Source organism: Molothrus ater, chromosome 6, assembly GCF_012460135.2.
Source record: "Molothrus ater isolate BHLD 08-10-18 breed brown headed cowbird chromosome 6, BPBGC_Mater_1.1, whole genome shotgun sequence".
In the NCBI taxonomy this organism is placed as follows: domain Eukaryota; kingdom Metazoa; phylum Chordata; class Aves; order Passeriformes; family Icteridae; genus Molothrus; species Molothrus ater.
This window is the reverse complement of record NC_050483.2, coordinates 17276073-17297237: the sequence shown is the minus strand read 5'-3', so window position 1 is coordinate 17297237 and position 21165 is coordinate 17276073. Positions and strand designations below refer to the sequence as shown.

The window sequence follows — 21165 nt, the reverse complement described above, 5'->3', positions numbered from 1 at the left end:
TCCTCCAAACAAATCCTGGAAGCAAAAGGTCACAGTTTACTCTTACAGAAACCATGGTGGCTATCTTTCTTTATTTTAAAAAATTATTTTTTCTAGTGATGGTGATACATTTAATTCCTGTGGAAAATACTTCTGTAAATCCCTTAGTTCTATGTTTTTCATTCAGATAGTTGATTCAGGCTTGCCCTTCCAAAGACACCCCACTCAGTAATCTCACCAAAATATATATTCTAGACTGTTCCAGTGGGTGAAGATAAAACTTCCTCAGGGGAGACTGCAGTGCTCTTGTTCTGACATGACTAAAACACACACAACTGCAGGACTGGCATTCAGCTGGAACCAGGTCCCAGTGGCCAAAACACTGCTATACAATGATGCAGCACACAAGGTACCAAGTATGCCATGGGTTGTAGAAATGCTTGTACACAGCATTCCATAAGCTTTTCCTCATGGATACCAAAGTACCGACATAATCTCTCACCATTCCCTTTTGTTGCCTTCCAATATTGCTGCCCACAACTGAGACCTGAATTCCCTTACAAACCATGGTATCTCATTTGATTGCTCTTGGACAACATGCTGCAGCTTTGTCACTGCCCACATGGAGGAGCAGTAATGGGTAATAGTCCGAGGGCTGCACTAGCCTAAGAGCTTTCCTGGTGCTGTCCTTAGCCCAGGCTGCAGGGAGGCAGCAGCCTTCCCTACAAGTAGGGTCTGTCCAGCACACTGGACCCTCTGCTCCACTCAGGAGGGAGTCACCTACCACTATAGCCCATCTTTCCTTCCTCGTGGAGGTGGGCATCATTCAGGCGCCAGACCTTTCTGTTCAGCAGTATCTCTGGTGTAGATGGGCCATCATCCACATCACCCTCTGACTTACCTTTCACATCCAAAGCCTCATCACTGCTGTGTACAAGCATATGGGGAGGCAAGGTGGGCAAAGAGGGAGTTTGCCTGCTACTTCAAACAGGGACTTGTCCTTGTTCACTCTTTTTAAGTTACTGCCTTCTGCATGGCAGGGGAGGAATACAGGATCCCCCTGATCCTGTGTATTTTCTTGTAGCTGTTCTTGTTACTGTCTCAGGGAGAGCAGAGCACGGGTTTGCCAGTTGAATTCTTTCTCATCTCCCTACTAATGACCCCGTGTTCCACTCTTGTACTTTGAAATAGCAGCCAAATGTCCTAATAATGGTGGCTGATAAGCATGGCTCTGAATAACAAAGTGCAATGTCTTTGAAAATACTGTTTTCCATTTCAAGTAATGACATTAGGCGATTCAAAAGCATTATTTCATGCTTCTTATAATAGCCACACAAAATGGAAATTTCCTTTTTTGCTCACAGTAGCAGACAAATACACATAAAAATGTATTGCTAGTAAAGGGTCATTTACTTCTTGTTTCATGGATTTTAACCAGCATTCACATGAAGCCTGAGCAGAAGCCATGTAATATGACTGCTGTAGAATGAATTCTATCTTGCTCAAATTATTTTGCAGTCTTTATTCTCATTAGAGAAGAAAGCTTCTGAGGTCAAATGACAATGGAAATTATATTTCATTTTACCTTAGACTACAAACTCTGGAACTAAACCCAGTGCTTGAATATCTAGATGCATTTAGACCTGCTCAAATAGGATTTAATATTCTGCTATAAATAGCAAACTCTGTATAAGTTATCACTAGTACAGAGATAACTCTTGAAAGCGTTATTATATTTATAGCTAAAAGGTATACCACATTCTACACATGCAGTGCTCTCCACACACATATGTAGAAAATGTTACAATAAAATAAGCATTTTTATACTGCAAGTGCTTCTATTTCTACAATCATGAAAGCTTTTTTATCAAACAATTCTTTTTGGATAAATAACATTTTTTGCTAATTCTAAAGGGAAAAGCACCTAAGAAGTTACTGCATCAATGAAATGGAATGGAGCCAAATGGGGAATATACTATTAACTTCTAGAATACAAAATGTTAATTCTTTAATGTTAACTGGCCTTTTGGGATTTCTAATAAGCTGAGTCTAGCATGCTGTGGGATTTTACCATTGACATGTTTCTAATGAGAGGTTAATGAATCTAATCTCTCAAACCATGGTAAAACACAAGACTGGGAATCAGGGAGCCAGTTCTGACAGTGTTTGGCTGTGTTCCAGTGGGGTTCACTTATTCATGAAGAAGCTTCCATCAGATACTCTGCTTCTAACTGAAACATGAAGTGAGCTGGAAAAGAAAGGTCTCTGTGGTGTAGAAAGAACTGTCAGCAGCCCAAGGAAAAGGCCAAATTAAAATTAAAATTCATTAACCTTAGCATCTGTCAAAGAGTTTTGAAAGGAGAAGGAAAGAAGAAAAAAAGAAGGGTGAACACAGTAGTCTGAGAGAGAAAAATTACAACTTTTTACCTGTTTACCAGACAACTGCCTTTTACATCAATAGCCTTATTTCTCCAAGAACAGTATCTTTGATCATTAGAAATAATGTAACATAGCTAAGCACCATTCTTCCCCAACAACTCATCTACTTGAATGTGACACATTTGAATGTGACAAGAATACCTTTTTTGGTCCCAAAGTTTTGTATGGCCAAGGAGAAAGCATCCCACCAGGTAAGTCTACTCATCCAAAAGCTACTGCAACATTCCCTGCAATCCACATCCAAAGAATCAAAGGGAGAAATGCATAACTTACTCTAAACAAAATAAGTACACAATGCACAGCAGACAGGAGAAGTGAAGCTTCCTGCACCTTGAGCAAACGAAGTTTCCTATAATTTGAGCTTTACATGATTCTCTGGCAACCAGCAACCAGCTTATGGAAGGGAAGCTTACTCTCTTCAGAACCCTAATTTAGCTTTGCTATATTCAGAACAGTTTTCATATCTTTGAGAGCTTCATCAAACATGGTTTTAAGCAGTTCATATAAGGCACCAAAAAGGTTTTAGAGGACAACTGCATGAACAGGCTGACCAACAGAGGCAGTAAAAATTTATTTTCTTAAGCAATTTAGGAAAAAAAAAAATCTGGATGGCTAAGTGTGGAATATTCAGCATATGAAATTAATCAAATAAAACCAAACCATGTATTTGAACACTAACATATATGAAACATGCATAAGCTTCTCAAAAGCAAACAGAACTCAGTGAAACTTCATGCACTTCATGAAGAGCTACTATTTTTCACCGGTAGTTCAAAAATGACTCCTTAGCATCTCAATGCATAATTTACTTGAATTCTCTCCTCAGAACAGCCTTTTTCTTTTTTTCAGACTACTCGAGTGAGTATTTGTATTTTGTCTTCATACATTTTACAATTCCTAGCAATGGAAAGCACAATTCTGCACTTCAACAGTGACATAGCATGGGTAAACAAATAAATACATTTCATGCAGTTTCTGCAGTGAGTCTCACTACTTTTCAAATACTCCAATATTTCTATGCAACTGTGAATGATTAGCATCCCTCCTTCATCCCTCTCTGTTTAGCTCCCTTTTATGTTTGCTCCTGCCTACAATACAGACCTTTTTTCAATACAAGCAAGTCAGGATGATCAAAAGTCCAGTAATAGTCACAATATTTTATCTATATCTCCAATTTATTTTCAGATTAACATGCTCATTTTCCCCCCAGAGAGATCTTGGATTCAATACCGGATTTTAATCTAATTCACTTTATTTGGGAACTCTGTTTCCTTATTCAGATTAGATAAATCCCAACTCTGGCACCAGGAATATTCCTTTTTGATGCTGGAACAGTGGGAGAAGGTTTAAGTGGCTCTGAAGGCAACATACTCACAACCTACTTGAAGCATTCTTATTTGAGACCTTTCTATTTCGATGTTTCAGAGTTAAAAATATATAGAAGTAATAGAATATATATATTAGATATATATATTCTATATTTTCTAATATCTTCTATAATTCTAATATATATTAGAATTATAAATAGAATCACTTTTTAAAACTATGCATTAGTACGAAGTAGGATAAGAGACGTGTCATGGGTATGACAAACTTTCCAGGAGATGAACATATAAATTAAAATATGTAGTAGAAGTAGTAGAGATTCTGAATAAATTGCTGAAAAATCACAGCTCAAATAGCTAGCCTAAGTAGAACAACTTGTAATGAGATTTACAGCACTGGTAGATATTGGACTGTTATTTCTTTCCAGAATAGAAGAAACCCATTAAAATGGACCTCCAGTACTGGTAGAAGACAGTGTATCATGTATCCTTCTCCAACAAAGATTATTTTTTCTTGGGTGGACAACATTCAAAACTTTTATTCTATGAAGTAAAATAGAAAATAGGGAAAAAAAGGCAAATAACTTCAAATCTCCTTTGAAATTAATTTCAAAGTAGGTGAAAATATTATAAAATCTCAAATTATCCTTGAGATAGTTTTGAGATAACCAGCTCCTTCTACTATAACAAGGACACTGTAAAATGACTTTAGTCATAATGAGGAAAATGCTGCCAACTAATATTGTGAGGGAAGATAAAATATCAAATGCCAACATTTTCAGAAACACATTTTCCAAATCTAAACCAAGATCCCTTGCTGCACAGTATTACTGGATCGTTCTGAGAAAAAACACTTGACAAACTCTAAATTTATTTCATTCTTTTCAAGGCTCTAAAAGGTCATAAAAACTCCCCTTCAGTAAGCTGTCAAGTAAGGCAGAATGTTCTGATTTCCCTTTATTTATTCTTTGGCAACATAAAGAGAAGGGGACAGAATTGCTATCCATTGGAAGGCTGGAGAAAGGCTGAGTTCTCTGGCTCATTTCATTAGAGATTTTGATGATAAAATCATTTATCATCAAATGAGATGATTATTGCATTGTGACTTGCACGATAAAAATTATTTACCTGAATCACTGTTAGTATGAAACATGTTTAGGAAGTAAAAGTTCAGTTTGCTTCCCATGAAAGTGGATTTTTTTCCCCCCCAGCAATCCTGGTAGAGGTTTTGCTTGTTTAACAGGCTCCATATTTGCTACTTTTTTCTCCTGTCAAAAATCTGACCTCCACACAAATTGCTGAAGAGAAAAGGCAAAGTGACTCCATTCATGAAGACTGTCTTAGTTTGTGGCTAAACAATTAATAAGGATTTAGAGATGCATGACACAAGGCAGGAAGTGAGGTTAATAGAGAAAACCTTTAAGAGAAATCAGAGGAGTCAGAAATCAGAAAGAATGAGAGAAAATGTTAATTAATTAACTGACTACATGTACACTCAATTACGATCAATTAAAATAATTCAAGAAACTGGAAATCATTGAAAGCTATAACTGGGTAAGGTGAAACACATTTTTTCCTTTAGTGGAAAAATCAGATATTCCTTCCTCAAAACCAGCAAAACAAAACAAAAGCACAGCCCAGCTCAGGTCTCCCAGCTGACAGCCAAATATTTATTATCCTATTACTGCAGAGTGTTCTTGAATTTTGCATTACTTATATTTGCCATAGCTCAGAAAAATGCATCATAGCTTTTTTAATTTTAGGTGGTATCTTTTCAATTTTAAATACAGAATCACTACAAAAGCACCAGCTGCATATTGAAATTAATGCCAAGCTGTTCTGTCTGTATTAAAAATCTCAACAGTTGCCAAAGTTCCAATGTAGATCTCTTACCAGTAATACTCCTGGAAGCAAAAATCATACATGTTTGCTTTTCTAACAGCTCAAATAAAAGAAAGAGGTTAAATAAGCTGCGAAGGTTTCACAGTGAAGTCAACAGCATTGAGAAAGGAAATGAAAAAGAGCAGGTATATATCTGTTAAAATTTCTGCCTTTTTACCATAATACTCGTTTCCTTTCCCTTTAGAAACTTAACCTTGATTTTTTTTATCTCACTAGCTAAAAGAACAGGGATGCCTCTTCTGAATAGGTTTTCCTGTCATTTGCTTTCCAAACTCTAGAACAGTTCTAAGTCTCATACAATATTTTGCTTTGGAGGATGGGAGTCTTTGCTGCCCCTGACATAGCACCATTAGTTACCAGGTATATTGAGGCATATTAAATACAGAGTTAATAAAAATACTGACAAAGGAAAGGGAAATATTTGCACAGTACTGGTCTCCTCAGATACCACGCTGGAAGTAGCCAGTAGTGAAAGACTGCAGGCCTCAGTCTGAGTGTCCCAGCAAAAAACATTTTGAAGGTGGAAAATCCCATGTCCCAAGGTCAGGTTGTTCAAAAAATAGCTTCAATTTGGAATAATTAAAGCTGTATTTAAACATAACTAGACATTGCTTGAAGGAGGCAGAAAAGGCAAACTAAAAGCATAGCTACAGGCAATGAGATTCAGAAGTTCTGATCAAAGGTCTCAAATCCATCCCTTTAATTTGACAAACTGAGTATCTGGTGTCGTTCTTTTTTGTTAAAATAGTGGAACAATATTTCCAGATAAGGATTCCATTGACAAATGACTGGTTTATTATTCTATTAAACTTGGAAACACAACTACAGAAGAGTAGTCACTCGTCTACAACTATTAAAGTTGAAAAAAAGAAAAGGAAGGCAAAAATTGAAAAAAAAAAAAGGGAAAATGAGAAGATTTAGTGTGATTCCACTAGAGCATTATAACATGGTCACCTACAATGTACCTCACACCCAGTACCTTAATACTACAACTACCTGGGGTTTAGGCATCCTTAAAAAGATGAAAGTATTAAATGGCAAGATGCTCCAAAATGTAACAGCTGTGAAAGATTACACGAAGAGAATCATTGTGCCACATACTGGAATGAGCAGCTGTATAAAGAAGTTAAATTCAGAATTTGAGCATTTTGCAGGAAATAAGTACATAATTCTATCACTTTTGCCACTATTTCATGGGTTGGTTGTTTTTTTTTTTCCTTCATGGCCCAGAACCTGTGTAGAAACCGTCAACCTCTTTTTTTTTTAAATCAAATACAACTCAGACTTATTTCTGCAAGGATTTCTTCCCCATATTTCTACAAATATTGCTACTTAAACTTAGCATTAACTGGCTACCAGAGAATACAATTAGACTGTGGAAAGCAAAATCAGCTTCAAAACTGACATAATATTACTGATTAAATAAATATACCAGCATTTTTCAAATTATACACTTATATAAATGAGAGAAAGTTAACTTCAAAGGCTTTCTGTCCCCTGATCACTCTTCTTGTCCTTATGTGTGATTTTGTGCCAGCTGAGGACCCATTTTCATGAAAAAGTAGCTTTTCACTGGATGCAGGCTTTATGTGTAAAATATGCTAAAATAGGTAAATATCAAATGTGTTTCTCATTCCTAATAACAATTTAAAAAAATGATCCTAAGTTTAAACTTTAATGTGAAAATAAGCTCTGGAATAAATTCATTATCCTGTGAACAAAGATTATTATTGTATAAATCAGCATCTTAAAAAAAAATCAGCTCAAGAAACATTCTATTACTAATATTCAGATACCCAAAAATTAAAGCTGCCAAAATACTTTAATTGCAGAGATTTCCAAACTCATGGAGGGAGGAAGAGAAACATTTAAACAGCAGGTAATTTAATGTCAGACTCCAAGAAATACTCAGAACAGTGGCCAAAATAAAAACAAGCAGGAAATAGGCCCTAGATTAGGTAATACTACTCTAGTGATCTGTGAACACGTTCTGGAATCTGGACACTAAGGAGATGGAACAAACAGTTTTGGAAATAACTCATTCTTAAAATTTTAAACCTTCCATAAGTATCAGAGTGAATTACACTGGGCTGCTGTCAATATGTAGCAGAGCAGAAGAGGTGAGTGTAAATTGTGCTCAATGCAAAGAAAGGAATTCTAGTAACTAAGTGCAGTGAACTTAGAGAAAGTGAATGGAATTGTTTAGAATGGAAATCTGAGCAGCACATGTGAAAATATGCACACTAATGTCATTTGAAACAAATGGCTCCAGGTAATTTTCTCCATGTCATTTTTTTCCATGCTGTAAAACTACAACTATTTCTGATGACATTTATTCTTCCTCACTGCAACTAAAAAACACATCTTTTCCTGCTCAAGTACAAGATTTCTGAGTTCTTCAGAACAAATTGTTTCATCTGCTGCCACAGACACCCTACTGTTTAAATCTATCTACTAATGCACTTGAAGATTTTATGTTCCTAATCCACTCCTATTTAAACATCTCTTTCTCACAGTACTATAAAACAGATTCTAATAAAGTACTATTTATCCTGGAAGACACTCCTGTACATAGCAAAGGATGCCATCAGTCCTTCATTATGCAGCTTGATAACAACCATTTCACAAAAGACTAATGGCAAAGGGTTTCTTTGCAAATTAAGGGTGGTTTACTTTAGGCAAGCTCATGATTCAGTATCAGATTTTTGCTTTAAAAACCCACAAATTTTCAACTACCCTTAATACACCTGCTAAATAAATGCTGCCAGTCAGCTACAGAGTTCCAGGCACATCTTATTCTTAATATTCCCTTTTATGGATGTTCTCAAGGAATACTTTAGGGGTAAGAAGCAAGATGAAAACTCTTCATTTTTGGAAAGAGGTTTTCAGATCCCATTGAAATGTATCGGTGGAGTTCCCTGCAAGCTTGAAAAATTACCATCAGTGGTACAGGGCTTTTTTTTTTTCATGTGGGGAAAGACTAAATTTACATTATATTTAGCAAGCACCTTCTCCTGACTTAAATTTAACTTGGTTTTCTTTAGACTATGCTGCTTTTGGTGGATAGTTTTCACCACCACATTCATCAGATTTCTTTCATGATGAGATTTGTGAGGAAGAATAAAAAACCAGCTAAAATACTCCTGAATATAAATCAGAAAAAGTGCCCCACAGATACTGCCATACTGGCTATGCCTTTAAATGGAAGCACTGTGTTTGTTACCCTTATCAACTCATACTTCTAGAAATTCTAAAATTGGCATCATCAAGCAAGACTTACAGAGACACTGACACTTAAGATTTAAACAGTTGCAACATGATACCCACTCTACACAGAGATGCTTACAGCTCTGGTTTTCAGGGTCAACTGTAAGAGAAATTTACGCATGACAAATTTCCCATTCATCTCTAACTATTCTATCCATTCTCTGGTCTCCTAATTCATGTTTCCAAGGATGCCTTCATCAACAAAAACCAGAATTGTTCAGGAGTCCTTCAATATGTAAACTCAAATATAGAAACAAAGTCAGGATAAACTAAACAAGAATGCCTGAACTCAGCTAAGACTTAGTGTCCACAAAAAGAAAGACTAAAATTCTGAGGAAAGTAAGACTTTTAATTTGTAAGTAAGCAGCAATCAAGGTGATATGAGATCCTCACATCATATTTATCACTCAAAATTACAGTGGTGACTGCAGAGACACCATGCTCCCCTAATGCTTTCCTTGTGTTTTCACTGGGTAATGGGGGCTCAGCAAAGACAGTTTGCAATGACCATATTGGTTACCCAGGTTTGGTACATTAAGGGCTCCTAAACATGCAGGACCCACTGATTTCCCTCCATATGCTTACAATCCACAAATGCTAAAACCTAGGACCAATTCAATAGATTATTATTATCAGTAGGCATCTTCACTTCTGCTGTCAATACTAAAATACATTCCACCTCTATATTGAGTTTGCTCAATACTGTCCAAAACTGTCCAGTGTCTCTTTACTATAAAATGTAGAATCCAGTGAAATGTAACTACACATTTATCCATTAAAATGCATTCAAAGAGGTGCATGAATATGGAAAGCAACAGCTTCATTGACTTTTACATTTCTGGATTTATGGCTCCAAGTGAACAGCGTATGAAGCAGTGTACCAATCTCTAACCCACAACTCCTTCTCAGCTGGAAATACCTTATTTTCTCAATTTACTCAGGCTCAAAGCCCAGGACTCAGGAACATTTGCTTTCACTCACATGGAAAAAAAATTGTTTAATACTAATGTGTCTAAATTTGGTAAATACATAGAAGCCCTAACGATAAGACAATCTTTAGGTTTTAACCATTGCAGAAAATGATTTTATATTCAAAATTGCAGGCATCATCTGCCATCTACAATCCCATCCTATATTAGGGGTTGGTAGTAGGACTATGCCTAATCTCACCCAAACTGGGTGACAGAACTTTTGAGTCTCCTCTTTAACCCTCTTGCCTGCTCAATATCCTCACTCACAAGCAGTGAAGAGGATATACCTGCTCTAAGCACGGCAGTGCAGTTACACTGAACTTTACAGGAAATACCACTCTAGGGGCATTTTCTTTCTCCTCCCAAACCTTAAGGACAGCTAAATAACAAAAGACAGAAGCTACATGCAGAAGATTTACAAAGATGCAGTATATGGAGAGATTTTTACTTTTTTCAAATACAGTTTCTTTCTAAAATAGTGTAACAAAACCAACATGTGGTTTAAACAGAAAAATTACATACATAAAACTGTAAGAAATGGTTAACTACATGGGTATACATGGTAACTATTTCAAGCATATTCTAAATTTCACTGAATTTCCAAATAACTAATTTGTAATAATTTTCATTATACTATATTTTCAGTTGACATAGAATCAATGTCTGCCTGAATTGCCATTTTAGCCATGAACAACACTGCATTCCGGCAACATTCTGAAATGCAACTCTCCTATTTTCAGAGCCCAAAACCCAAAAACTTATTTTAGGTAAGATTTATTACTCAACATTTTTAGATCCATTCTCCTCATGTAGGCATGAATTAATTTGGGGTGGAAAAACCCCACTCTGTTTGCTGGTACTACTAATATACTGAAATAGCTCATAAAATCATAAAGAAAAAATTTATTGGACATTGTACCACTATTGAATGTTATCACCAGAAACCTTATTCAATCATCTGCTGTATAATACCAAGTATAAACAAGCTGTTTGCACAAATCAAAGGCTGTTAATGTTGTGGAACACACTTGCACTTCTATTACTTCAAAGACTGTATAGCTATATGCTCCATTACTATTTCCTGTAAGTATTACTTCAAGGCTTCAAAGCTATTCCTAAATCTTATATATTTCCACACTGGCTCTTCACTTGGATATTGAGTCCTTCTGTTGGTAATTTGATCACTCTGAATACTTTGCTGCTGTGATTGCTACTTTTCTCTGGAATTGCGATAAACATGCACATTTATTCTTGCCCTCTGAAAGAACTCTGCACAGAAAAAAAATAAATTGAGAAATGTAATATTATTTTTAGAGGAATTTTTTTACTGCCATATGCAAAGAATAATGTTTTGTAACTTTACCTTATTCTCTTTTTTCATCATACTGTTTAAAAGCATTGTGTCAAAATGAAAGGAAGCATTTAGGTTGTGTGATTCTGACTATATCAAACTCCCAGCTCATATCAGGATGGAACTTCTACAATAAAAACTAGCACCAGGCTTTAGTTTGCACCATGGAGCAGTCTCAGAGTGCATAAAACAGATGCTTTTTTTGGATGAAACAACTGGAGCGGCACTCAAACTGCTAATGAGTTCCAGCTCATAGGACCAGACCAGAGTCACCTCAAAGGAAAAAGCCCAAGGACTCATTGTAAGCACTGGGTCCCCAGCACCATTTTTGTGGCAGTCAGCTTGACAGCAAACACACAGCCAAGTAATAAAGACATAACTTCACACCAAAAAAAAAAAAAAAAAAAAAAAAAAAAAAAAGCAAAGAGCCATGCTTTATCAGGGACTACTTTATGTTTCAGAGCTGAGCTTGCTAAATAAAGCTTTGGAAAGGGTGCTCTTTAGCAAATGAAGGAGTATATAGTTGTCTTCCTATAAATTCAACCAACTAAAATTACATTTGACTTACCAAGAAAGTTCATTTCAACTTTTAAATCTATGCTGATGACATTTAGATCAGTTTCAAAAGGCCTATAGAAATTTATATAGAAACTTGAATTTAATTCTGACTGCTTCCCCAACAATCATGGCAATTCAATTCACTGAACAGATTTATGTTAAAATTAGATAATGAGGACTGAAAAATCATTTTAAGATCAGAAAAACTCCAAGCTACTTGCTTTTTAAAGAAAAGCTTGTCTGCTAAAAAAACCCAAGCATACCCTACACATGAAACAACGCATGAACAAAATATGAATTATCTATCTCACTGCTGCCAGTTTTCTAGTCAAGACAATAGGCAATCAATCTAAAACTCCAAGATCTTTTTTTTTTTTTTTTTTACTTTGGGAAAAGGTCCAAAACTCTCCCTGTTTAGAAATAAGAGTGAAATATAAATAAGAGTGAAATATATCCAGCTGTCTGGAGCCAATACCTTAGCCCATGACTCCATGTCAATGGTGGCTAGGTCCCAGTGTAGCTGACAAACTTCACCCAGGCTCCAAAAGAGGATGCCATGCCTTTAGAATCCATAGATTCCCAGAGAATCTATCCTGCACACAATCCAACACGTGAGCACAGTGCATTGACCCAGCTCTAGGTATAAAGTCACTCAGCATTTTCAGGAGGTCCTTTTCACACTCATTCCCAACAGAACTGCAATGGAACTGAATACAAGGAGTATCTTGTGAGGAACAGCCAGCACCAGGCAAAGATAATGATTACCCTTTCAGCACTGAGGATGAGAGAGGATGGGGGAATGGGAGCAAAGGGATTCATAGTGGAGTGATCTGGATACATACATGGTGCCATCTGTTCTATGCTCTTTGTTAATCATCATGTATCTTGAAAAGATTCAATCTGAGCTAGGGCTGCCTTTAGATCCACCATTAGCGATCTCACAAGCCCAAAGGAGGCTACCAAAGCAGCAAGTTTCTTTCACTTCACACTGTGCACAAATGCCCACACACAATTCTAAGGACATAAGTAAATTTAGCTTACAGTAAAGGTTTCTGGCTCTCAGTGTCAAACTACAGAATTATTTTTCCTAATTTTATCATGCTATCTTCTAATGGCTGGAGTACAACAAGAGAGTAAAGAACAATATCCTTATTATTTTGTCAATATTTAATTGCCTAAATATTGCCTGTAGCAAATTTACTATTTAAAAAGCACCATGGCAGATGGAGAAGAGCATATTTCACAATAATATGCCCACCATTTAAAATGTACATCACAACTGACCAGTCTTCTAAAGCAGATTCACTGAGATATACACACTCACCCACAGCCAATGCCATTGTACAACCAAACCTGGGAACCAATCATTTGCCTAATAAACAAACACCTTTCCCTCATTTCAAAAGAAATAACAATGTGTTTTACATGAAAACAATTGTAGCATATTTTTTTATTTATCAGCACAAGGTAAATTTGGATAAGCTGAAATATGACCCATAATTTTACTTTGTAAGATGCTCTATCTACCTTACATGAATTAACTAGTCTTACACTTTCAGCTAACAGCTCAATTTCACCTTCCATTCCTAAAGGGAGGGAGGGACAGATATACCATGGAAGAGACACATACCAGAATATTCTAGAGGGAATTTAATAGAATAAAACTTTTCAAACACTCCTGAAATATTTAGACATCTGTAATACAGAAATAACTTCTGATTCCAGGCCCAATTGTAACTTCCTTCTATCACTGCCATGATTTTACCATCTGACCCAGCAGTACAATTTAAGAAGAAATAGCTTAGCAGTTTCTTCAGTAAAGAGGAGAGGTGGACAAAAGGTCAAGCTGTTCAGTCCTACAAAGCTAATGGGTACATTGCTTTATTTGAAACATTAGTATCTCCCCAAAATCCCATGAACTATGAACAAAATAGATTAAATCAGGATACAGAATCCTGGCACACAGGCAAGTAATAGAAATCTTGAGAGAATTACAGCACGAAGAGAAATGTTGTAAAAGCTTTGCTGCTTCAAGAATAAAAGAGTTCCCGGCACAAGCTTTTTGCTAACTTCTATAATGCAAAATCATGAGTCACAGTTGGCCCAAATCTTAAACTGCTGCTTATAAAGACACTGCCATGATAATTCAGAGAAAAAGTTCATCTCTAACTGTTTCTAAGTACCACATTTTATGTGGTATTTACAGAATGGCAGGCAGCCAATGAAATCCTCAATAGAACTCTACTATCCTTACACAGCTTGCAAGTCATCTTATTTTCTATCTCTGAACAGCACAATGCATTATAAAATTAGTTTCTCCCTTGCTTCAGCTGGCAATTTACTATATCAATCTTCTTAAATGTTTAAAATTAACATTAAATTCCTTATTCAGATTACATTAAATAAAAGATAAGCACACACAGCATTGTTTCAAAATAATAGCGTTATTCACATATCTATTTTCAATGGCTACATTTGGAACAAAAGCAGCTTGAAGGCAGAATATATTCAAAAATTACACAGAGCCAGGTGAAACATTAGAGATTGTATCTTCCCTCTTTCAACACTATAAAAAAAAGGACAAAATGACATTATGACAAGAAACTTAGCAGGGAGGGGCTCAATAAAGAGTTTTGATTTATTAAACACAAGTGACACCATTGCCACATGACAGCCTTTGATTTATATTGCTTTTAATTCACAGCTAGCTATGAAGTTTATCCATTCCCTTTTGGCCCAGGTCATAAGTGACATAGATTTTAGATGATGTGGAATGAAAAACACTGTTACACTGCTGTGCAACCTCCCATGAGAAGGCAAAACAAAACTGCAACTGAAATTCAATGTCCCAATGATTAAGAGAGATTCTGTAGAACAGATAGCTAAAGGCAGAAAAAGTACATTGGAAGTCAGAAGCTCGTGAGATTGAGAGGCTTGCTGACCTACTGCAGGTCTCAAAAAGGACTCAAAGGTAAAGATCTCTCAGGAAGAGTAACTCATTTCTTCAGCTTCAGAGTATACTGAAAACGTTATTTACCCAAGACATACGCTTGTGAGGTGAAGAGGAAATACTGTCAGGTCACAGTATCAACAGAGGACGTGCTGGAACAAGGTGATCACTAGAAAAGCAAGGAAGCAGCACCAGATGGTTATGTTCTGACAGGATTTTTATACAGTGGAAAGTTAGAATGACTGCATCTCTGCATCTTAACAATTCAGACACCTGATTCTTGACAGCCAGAGGACAGAAAACATTGCCAGAAGCACTACAGGTGATTTGAAGAATCACAAACAGAACACCTTTATTTCCAGCTTAGGATTTCATAAAAATTATGTCACAATGAAATATACTCAGGAATGTAGCCTCCCTGCAGCTAACCAAACAGTACTTGGTTGATTAAAGCACCAGAAAGTGCTGTAATTTCTGTGATTGACTCATTGTATTAATAAGTAATAGTTGTGACTGAGCTTTAAGAAAGAAATTGTTGCTGCAAATATAAATTGTAGTTCTTATTGTAACAACACCCAAGGACAAACTACATTGTGCTGGTGTAAGAGAGAAATTCTTTTCATTTAATTTAATCTTGAGATATATCTATATAGATATATATGTATATGCAAGCATATACATATATACCTATTACTTCTTATTGTCTGTCTGAAGGAAACAGGATATTACACGGAAAGGCTGTACGTCTTTGCAAGTATACCTTCTACCTTTATATTACATTCTGCAATAAAAAAACACTGCCAAATAATATGTTATGCAAATAGGAGTTCTATTGTAAGTTATTTTATGAAATTCTGGACTTAAAAAAATATGCAGTGAATGAAATCCACATATGTTCAGCATCTCTTTCCACCACATAATTCCTATCCTAAAGAAAAACATGACCCTGAGAGCAGCATAGATTTCTGCATTCTGCATGCAATTCTTTACACTTTGCTAATAATCAATTAAGATGCACAATATACTGACATCAAACAACTTGGGAATCCACAGTTTGCCACTGAATCTTTCAATTCTCCATCTCTCTTCTTAAAGAGGATCAGATTCCAAAGAATATGTTTCAACAAGAAATGGTGCACCTTACGGCATGCCAAGGAGCACCGACATGCTGGAGACTTGTACTTGCAATAAATTTCATATGCAAAAACTTGAGCAGAAGTCTACAACAAAGAAGCTGACACACACCAGACTGCACTTAAATGAATAAACTTTGAATTAATTTTAGTACCAGTACTTTAGCTCAGCTTCACTATCACTACAACATATGGACAGTGCCTTAAAGGTGAAATGCATCAATCCTTCAGCACTTTTTGCAGGTCAAAAGACTTCCTTACAAATGGCCTAATACCAATCAAGTACCAGAAAGCTTATTTTACACTAAAACGCCCTTTTTTTCTGCTCTTTAGGTCAGAAGTTTGGCCTATTTTGAAGCTAATTTACTTTGAGTCTATTCTACTTTTACATTACTACATGACATATACAACTGTGGATGCTTAGAACTACATTTCTGGAAAAATAAACATAACCACTGACCAACAGGTAACACAGCAAAGGGAAAATTGATGTGTTTTATGCATAAATTCAAGGCCTCTTAAAGACTTTGTCCAGAACCTTGCTTCTGGCAAATACCTGGAAAACTACAATCTTATGATCTGTCAGTGAAGAATATGTTAACAGAACCATACTGTGCACCAGTGTCTTACACACAGGTAAATAGCCTCTTTCAGTAAAACTTAAAAAAATTTTAAAAAACGTAAAACTTATAAAGCTTAAAGTTTTATACATAACTCTTGACTAGGGTATTTTTGCCATTAATTAAAAAGCAACATGAATCAATAGTATAATATATTCCAGAAGAATCTATAAAAAGTAAATGCCATCCTAGTGCACAGTGTTTTTCAAGTGGAAACTTAATTTCAAAAGCTGCAGTTCAAAAAAAAAAACCAAGAACCTTTTATTCTGCTAGATACTGCTATACTCCATTTGCAAAAGGAGCTGTAAATATTACAGCAAAGCTACATAATTTTGATGAGCTTGTATAATTAAGTCTGTAAATCAACAATGCTTTGATTATTGAGTATTCTTCCTGCCTAACCATCACCATCAATTTTTCAGAAGTCATTCTGGAGTACTTGCTAAATACCTTTCACTATAAACAATGGCTTTATTTTCCCCTTTCCTGTTATTCAGTCTGATTCAGAGATCAGCACTGAAAGATTGTTGCTGGAAACCAGTATCAATTTCAAAGTAACAAGTAACAACTTCAGGAGCTGAGAGAGAGAATCATTAGGACAACTGCAGGAACCCCCAAAATGATGCAGAGCATAAGAGAATATTGCAGAACATTTTTAACACAAAGATGGCAACCTGCATGTATAAGCATGAATACAGGAAAGAGGGACAACTACACAAACCATTTTTGCATATGAGTTCTGACAGGATAACTGTGCCATCTATCTGCATTTCTGTACAGAGAAGAGAAGTTACAGGTCTTATCCTAACTGGTGAGCTACTATTTCATGTGCAGATTTATCACTTTTGCCATTTCTGTGTTGCTAACTCATCCATATTTCTAAATAAGACTACTTGTGAATTTCTAATTTTTGTGAGAATATATCACACAGAAGTACTTACAATCCAGAGAAGCCATACCTGCTGCCAAGGATTGGCTCCCCAGAGCTTCCCAAAGCAGAATAGTCCATGCCATAGAAATTCAGTCCTAAAAGTATTTTATTCCTCCATTTTGAATCAGGATCCAGTACTTCAACACAAGCTCGTACCCAGGGAAGGGGAGAATTTGGACCAGGTCTGTCAAGTTAGCAAAAAATCAAATAGATTGTCAGAAAAAGTACATGTTCACACTCAGCCTTCTCTTTTTGACCAGTGTAATTATAAAAAGAAAATTCTGGCACACAAAAATCAGTGAAGATGAACCTATAATTCTATCAATGCTAAATGCATATCTTCTGTAGCTTGAAGTGCTGATATATAAAACATGATTGCCCCACTCTTGACTTTTTGATTCAATTCTAAGGTGAAGGGAAACAGAATTCCCTCCTAGAGGTAAGAAAAGGTTTCCCCCTAGCACATTGCTGCTGGGTCTTGCACAATGCATATGCTACAATTCAAAATTCTGTATGACTTCAGTTTTTTTCTCAATGATTTTACAGCAATCTGGCAAAATATACTGGGACAAAATTGACCACTTACTTGCAGAAGGAACTATAAAATTAGTGACTGGTAAGCAAGAGTGTGTAACACTTATTTATGGGAAAAAACCTAAAAAGTACCTAACAAAAACCTAGAGGAAGAAAAAGAGCTTAGCCTTAATACACAGAGTAATTGAATTTTCATGTACGTAACATCAGGATATTGTGCTCATTCCATTCCTACCTCACTGGAGAGGAGAGCAGGCTCTCCCTCAAACATGTACATGACAAAAGGCATTCACTAGCATGGTAACAGGAAGAGTTATCCCAGTCTTACAAATATCAACATCTGCTACTCCCTTCTAATTATCTGCCTCAAAGCCTTCATGATACCTGTGCCATTAAAACTCAACATGCTAATAGGGCAGAGCAAAGTTGCCCAGAACTGTGCTCATATTTAAAGGCAAATGAAGTATCAATTGTTTAAAGCTAATTTGTTTGACAATCTTACTATTATTAGTAGACTATTACTGTACCTATCCTGCAGAACTGTGCTAAATAAATCAAAAAGAGTTACTTAGCTCGAAAAAGAGTAAGAGTATCCTTTAAAATAAAAATCCTTTTTTAAGCTGGAGTACAAAGTCTTTCATAATATTCAAATCCCTGATACACATTGCTGTTAAAAATGTACTGAGTTTTCAGCTTCTGGACAAATTGTCTATTTTAATTAGTAATCCAGAACTTTAGTATCATACAAGAACAAAGCACTACCCACTTTACTAGAAAAAAATGAATCTGTACTGTGGATTTACCAGACCTCAGTAGGAATCAGCTCCTTTAACGCTCTTTCTGGTGTCAGATGGAATCTTACCGATGTGGTGCTGAATAGTCGTACGTCATGAGACTGAAGCTGTCTACTGCTGAGGCCAACTGATCAAATTCTCTCTTTGTGAACATTCCGGCTGGTTGGTCCTTTCAAAACAAAGCAAAACAGAAACAGGAAGAGATAAATTACAACAATGACCAGGCTTATTCTCTCGTTTAGGTTTCATACCATTTGATCACAGAAGAAAAATCTTTCATTCTGAGGTCGCCAAAAAAATTAAAATATGCATTTCAGTGCCATTTTTGTAATAAACATCTAAGAAAAAAAAAATTCAATGCTATGTAGGTGGCCAGTGGGAAAAATCATACTTCCACAGCATACTTACCAAATAAACATTTCCAGCATGGCTACATGGGTACAATAGTGATTATAAGAGCTGGACTAATCAAATTGCCTTAGGTAGCAATCAATTGAACTCTAAAAGCTTTTACAAAGCATTTAATTGCTTGGGCTCTTGAATTGGTTTTGACACTTACAAAACTAAGGCATACTTAAATAAATGGGGGGGGGGTGCAGCTGTTAATAGAAAAATAAACCAAAGGTAATTTTTTTATTGACATTAAAAAGAACAATTTCAGTTCATACCATACTTAAGAAAGAAAACCTGTTTTCTTAAGACAAAACCAGGTCCATTTCTTTCTTTGGGCAGGGGAGAAGAAAGAAGAAATCCATTCTATCACCCTTTCTAGACAAAAGTCTAGTTATGCCTTCAGCACATCTTGGTATGAAATATGGGAAACCATTCTTCCCCCTTTATCTTGCTTACTCTTGATTTACAAAATATAGACCTGGATTAATATCTACCTTATCTTCCTGGGTAAGGGGGTGTGTATTTTGTCTGTTTTGGACTCAGAGAGGCTACTGACTTCTTCAATCATTCAAGATGGAAACAATTAATTCACACAAGTTGCCCGAAAACATTGAATCTGTTTCAAAGAGAATTTGTAATTTAAAATAGCAGCACAAACAGCACAGCAGGCAACATAAGGCAACCTTAATCACATTGCAAAGATGGGACTGGACTAAAATGGAGAAGCTACTGCCAGAAGAACCCTGTCCTCAACCAGAGGGCTCTGAAGCATGTTAACATGAGACAAGCAGGATATTGTCCAGGATAATCTGGGACATAGGGGGACATTGCAAAAAAGAGAGAAGGGAAAAAAATGTACTTTAACAGCTAAAAACTCTGCGGTATATCTCTGCCATTTAAGAGGCAAACTGATAGCATTGTACAAGATTCCTCTAGAGAGCAGAGGAGAGAGACTGGAGAATCCAGACTTTCCCAATAGTACCAGAAACTGCTACTTGAGCTGGAAATTAGAAGCCAAACCTTGTCTAGGCAAGGTATGCTTTTAAAACCACTCACGTTCCATCTTAAATGAAAAAACAAAAAAGATGCTCAGTGACAGATGCAAGTAATAAACAGAAAAATCACACATTTTGACCTTTATCCTTTTTGGATCAGCGTGCAAATTCTACATCCAACAATATGTGCTGCATGGATCACCAGAGCATAACAGTGTTCATTTATCAGTTCACAAGGACACTTTGTGTTCCACTGCATAAGGAAAGAGGTGAACAAAATGCAGGTTACAAACTAGGGCAGATTAAATCACATAACACACTTGTCAGATTTTCAGAACTAGTGATATACTGGTCACAGGAAGAGAAATCCCATTCTTTTCCTTCAAGGGTTGTAACAAATTTTTAAAAAATCTTCACTTCTGGAACTACTGGTGGACCTCAGGCTTTTTTACAGTCATCTGCTTGTGATGTACTGCAATTGCAAACTACAGTTGTTCTACAAGAATTAAATAATAAACATATCTTTGAAACAATGTTATGGCAACTTGGATGTCTGTGGGCAAAGCAATTTCCCAATGCAAATTCCAGCAAAACCCGTTTTCAGTAAATTGATTGTGATTACTCCTGAAGGGAAAAACATAAAAAGTAATTATAATGTGTGTTAGATATTAGGGCAAGTTGGATTGCTTTATAGATTTAGCCAGGTAGTACTTTAATGAAATTTGCATGTGTAACTTAAGAAGAAACCCGCAGGTTAAAGTGGATATTGCCATCATTTTCTCCAAAGCAATTTTGTAACTCAACTACTTCTGTTACAAAGGAATGCCATCTGAGTGGCAAGGGCACAAATTTCCAACTTAGAACAAACCCAGCAGCAATGAATATACTTTGTCCATTAACATATAGTGTTAAAACAGTAGCACTCTTCAAAAAAACAAGCACCATTCACCAGTTCAATGAATAGTCAACTCTGCTCTAGTCAAGCACTTTGGGAAACTCCACTGGAACAAAACCAGGACTATT

The 21165-nt window shown here is 36.1% G+C and overlaps 1 protein-coding gene across 1 annotated transcript in view; it reads right to left on the bottom strand.

Moving 5' to 3' along the window:
* The window catches only part of CHID1 (chitinase domain containing 1), a 96683-nt gene that overhangs the window by 41775 nt on the left and 33743 nt on the right, over positions 1-21165 (bottom strand). Inside the window, 2 exon segments of the mRNA XM_054515315.1 lie at positions 17455-17610; positions 18823-18923. Coding sequence (XP_054371290.1) covers positions 17455-17610; positions 18823-18923 — 257 coding nt within the window.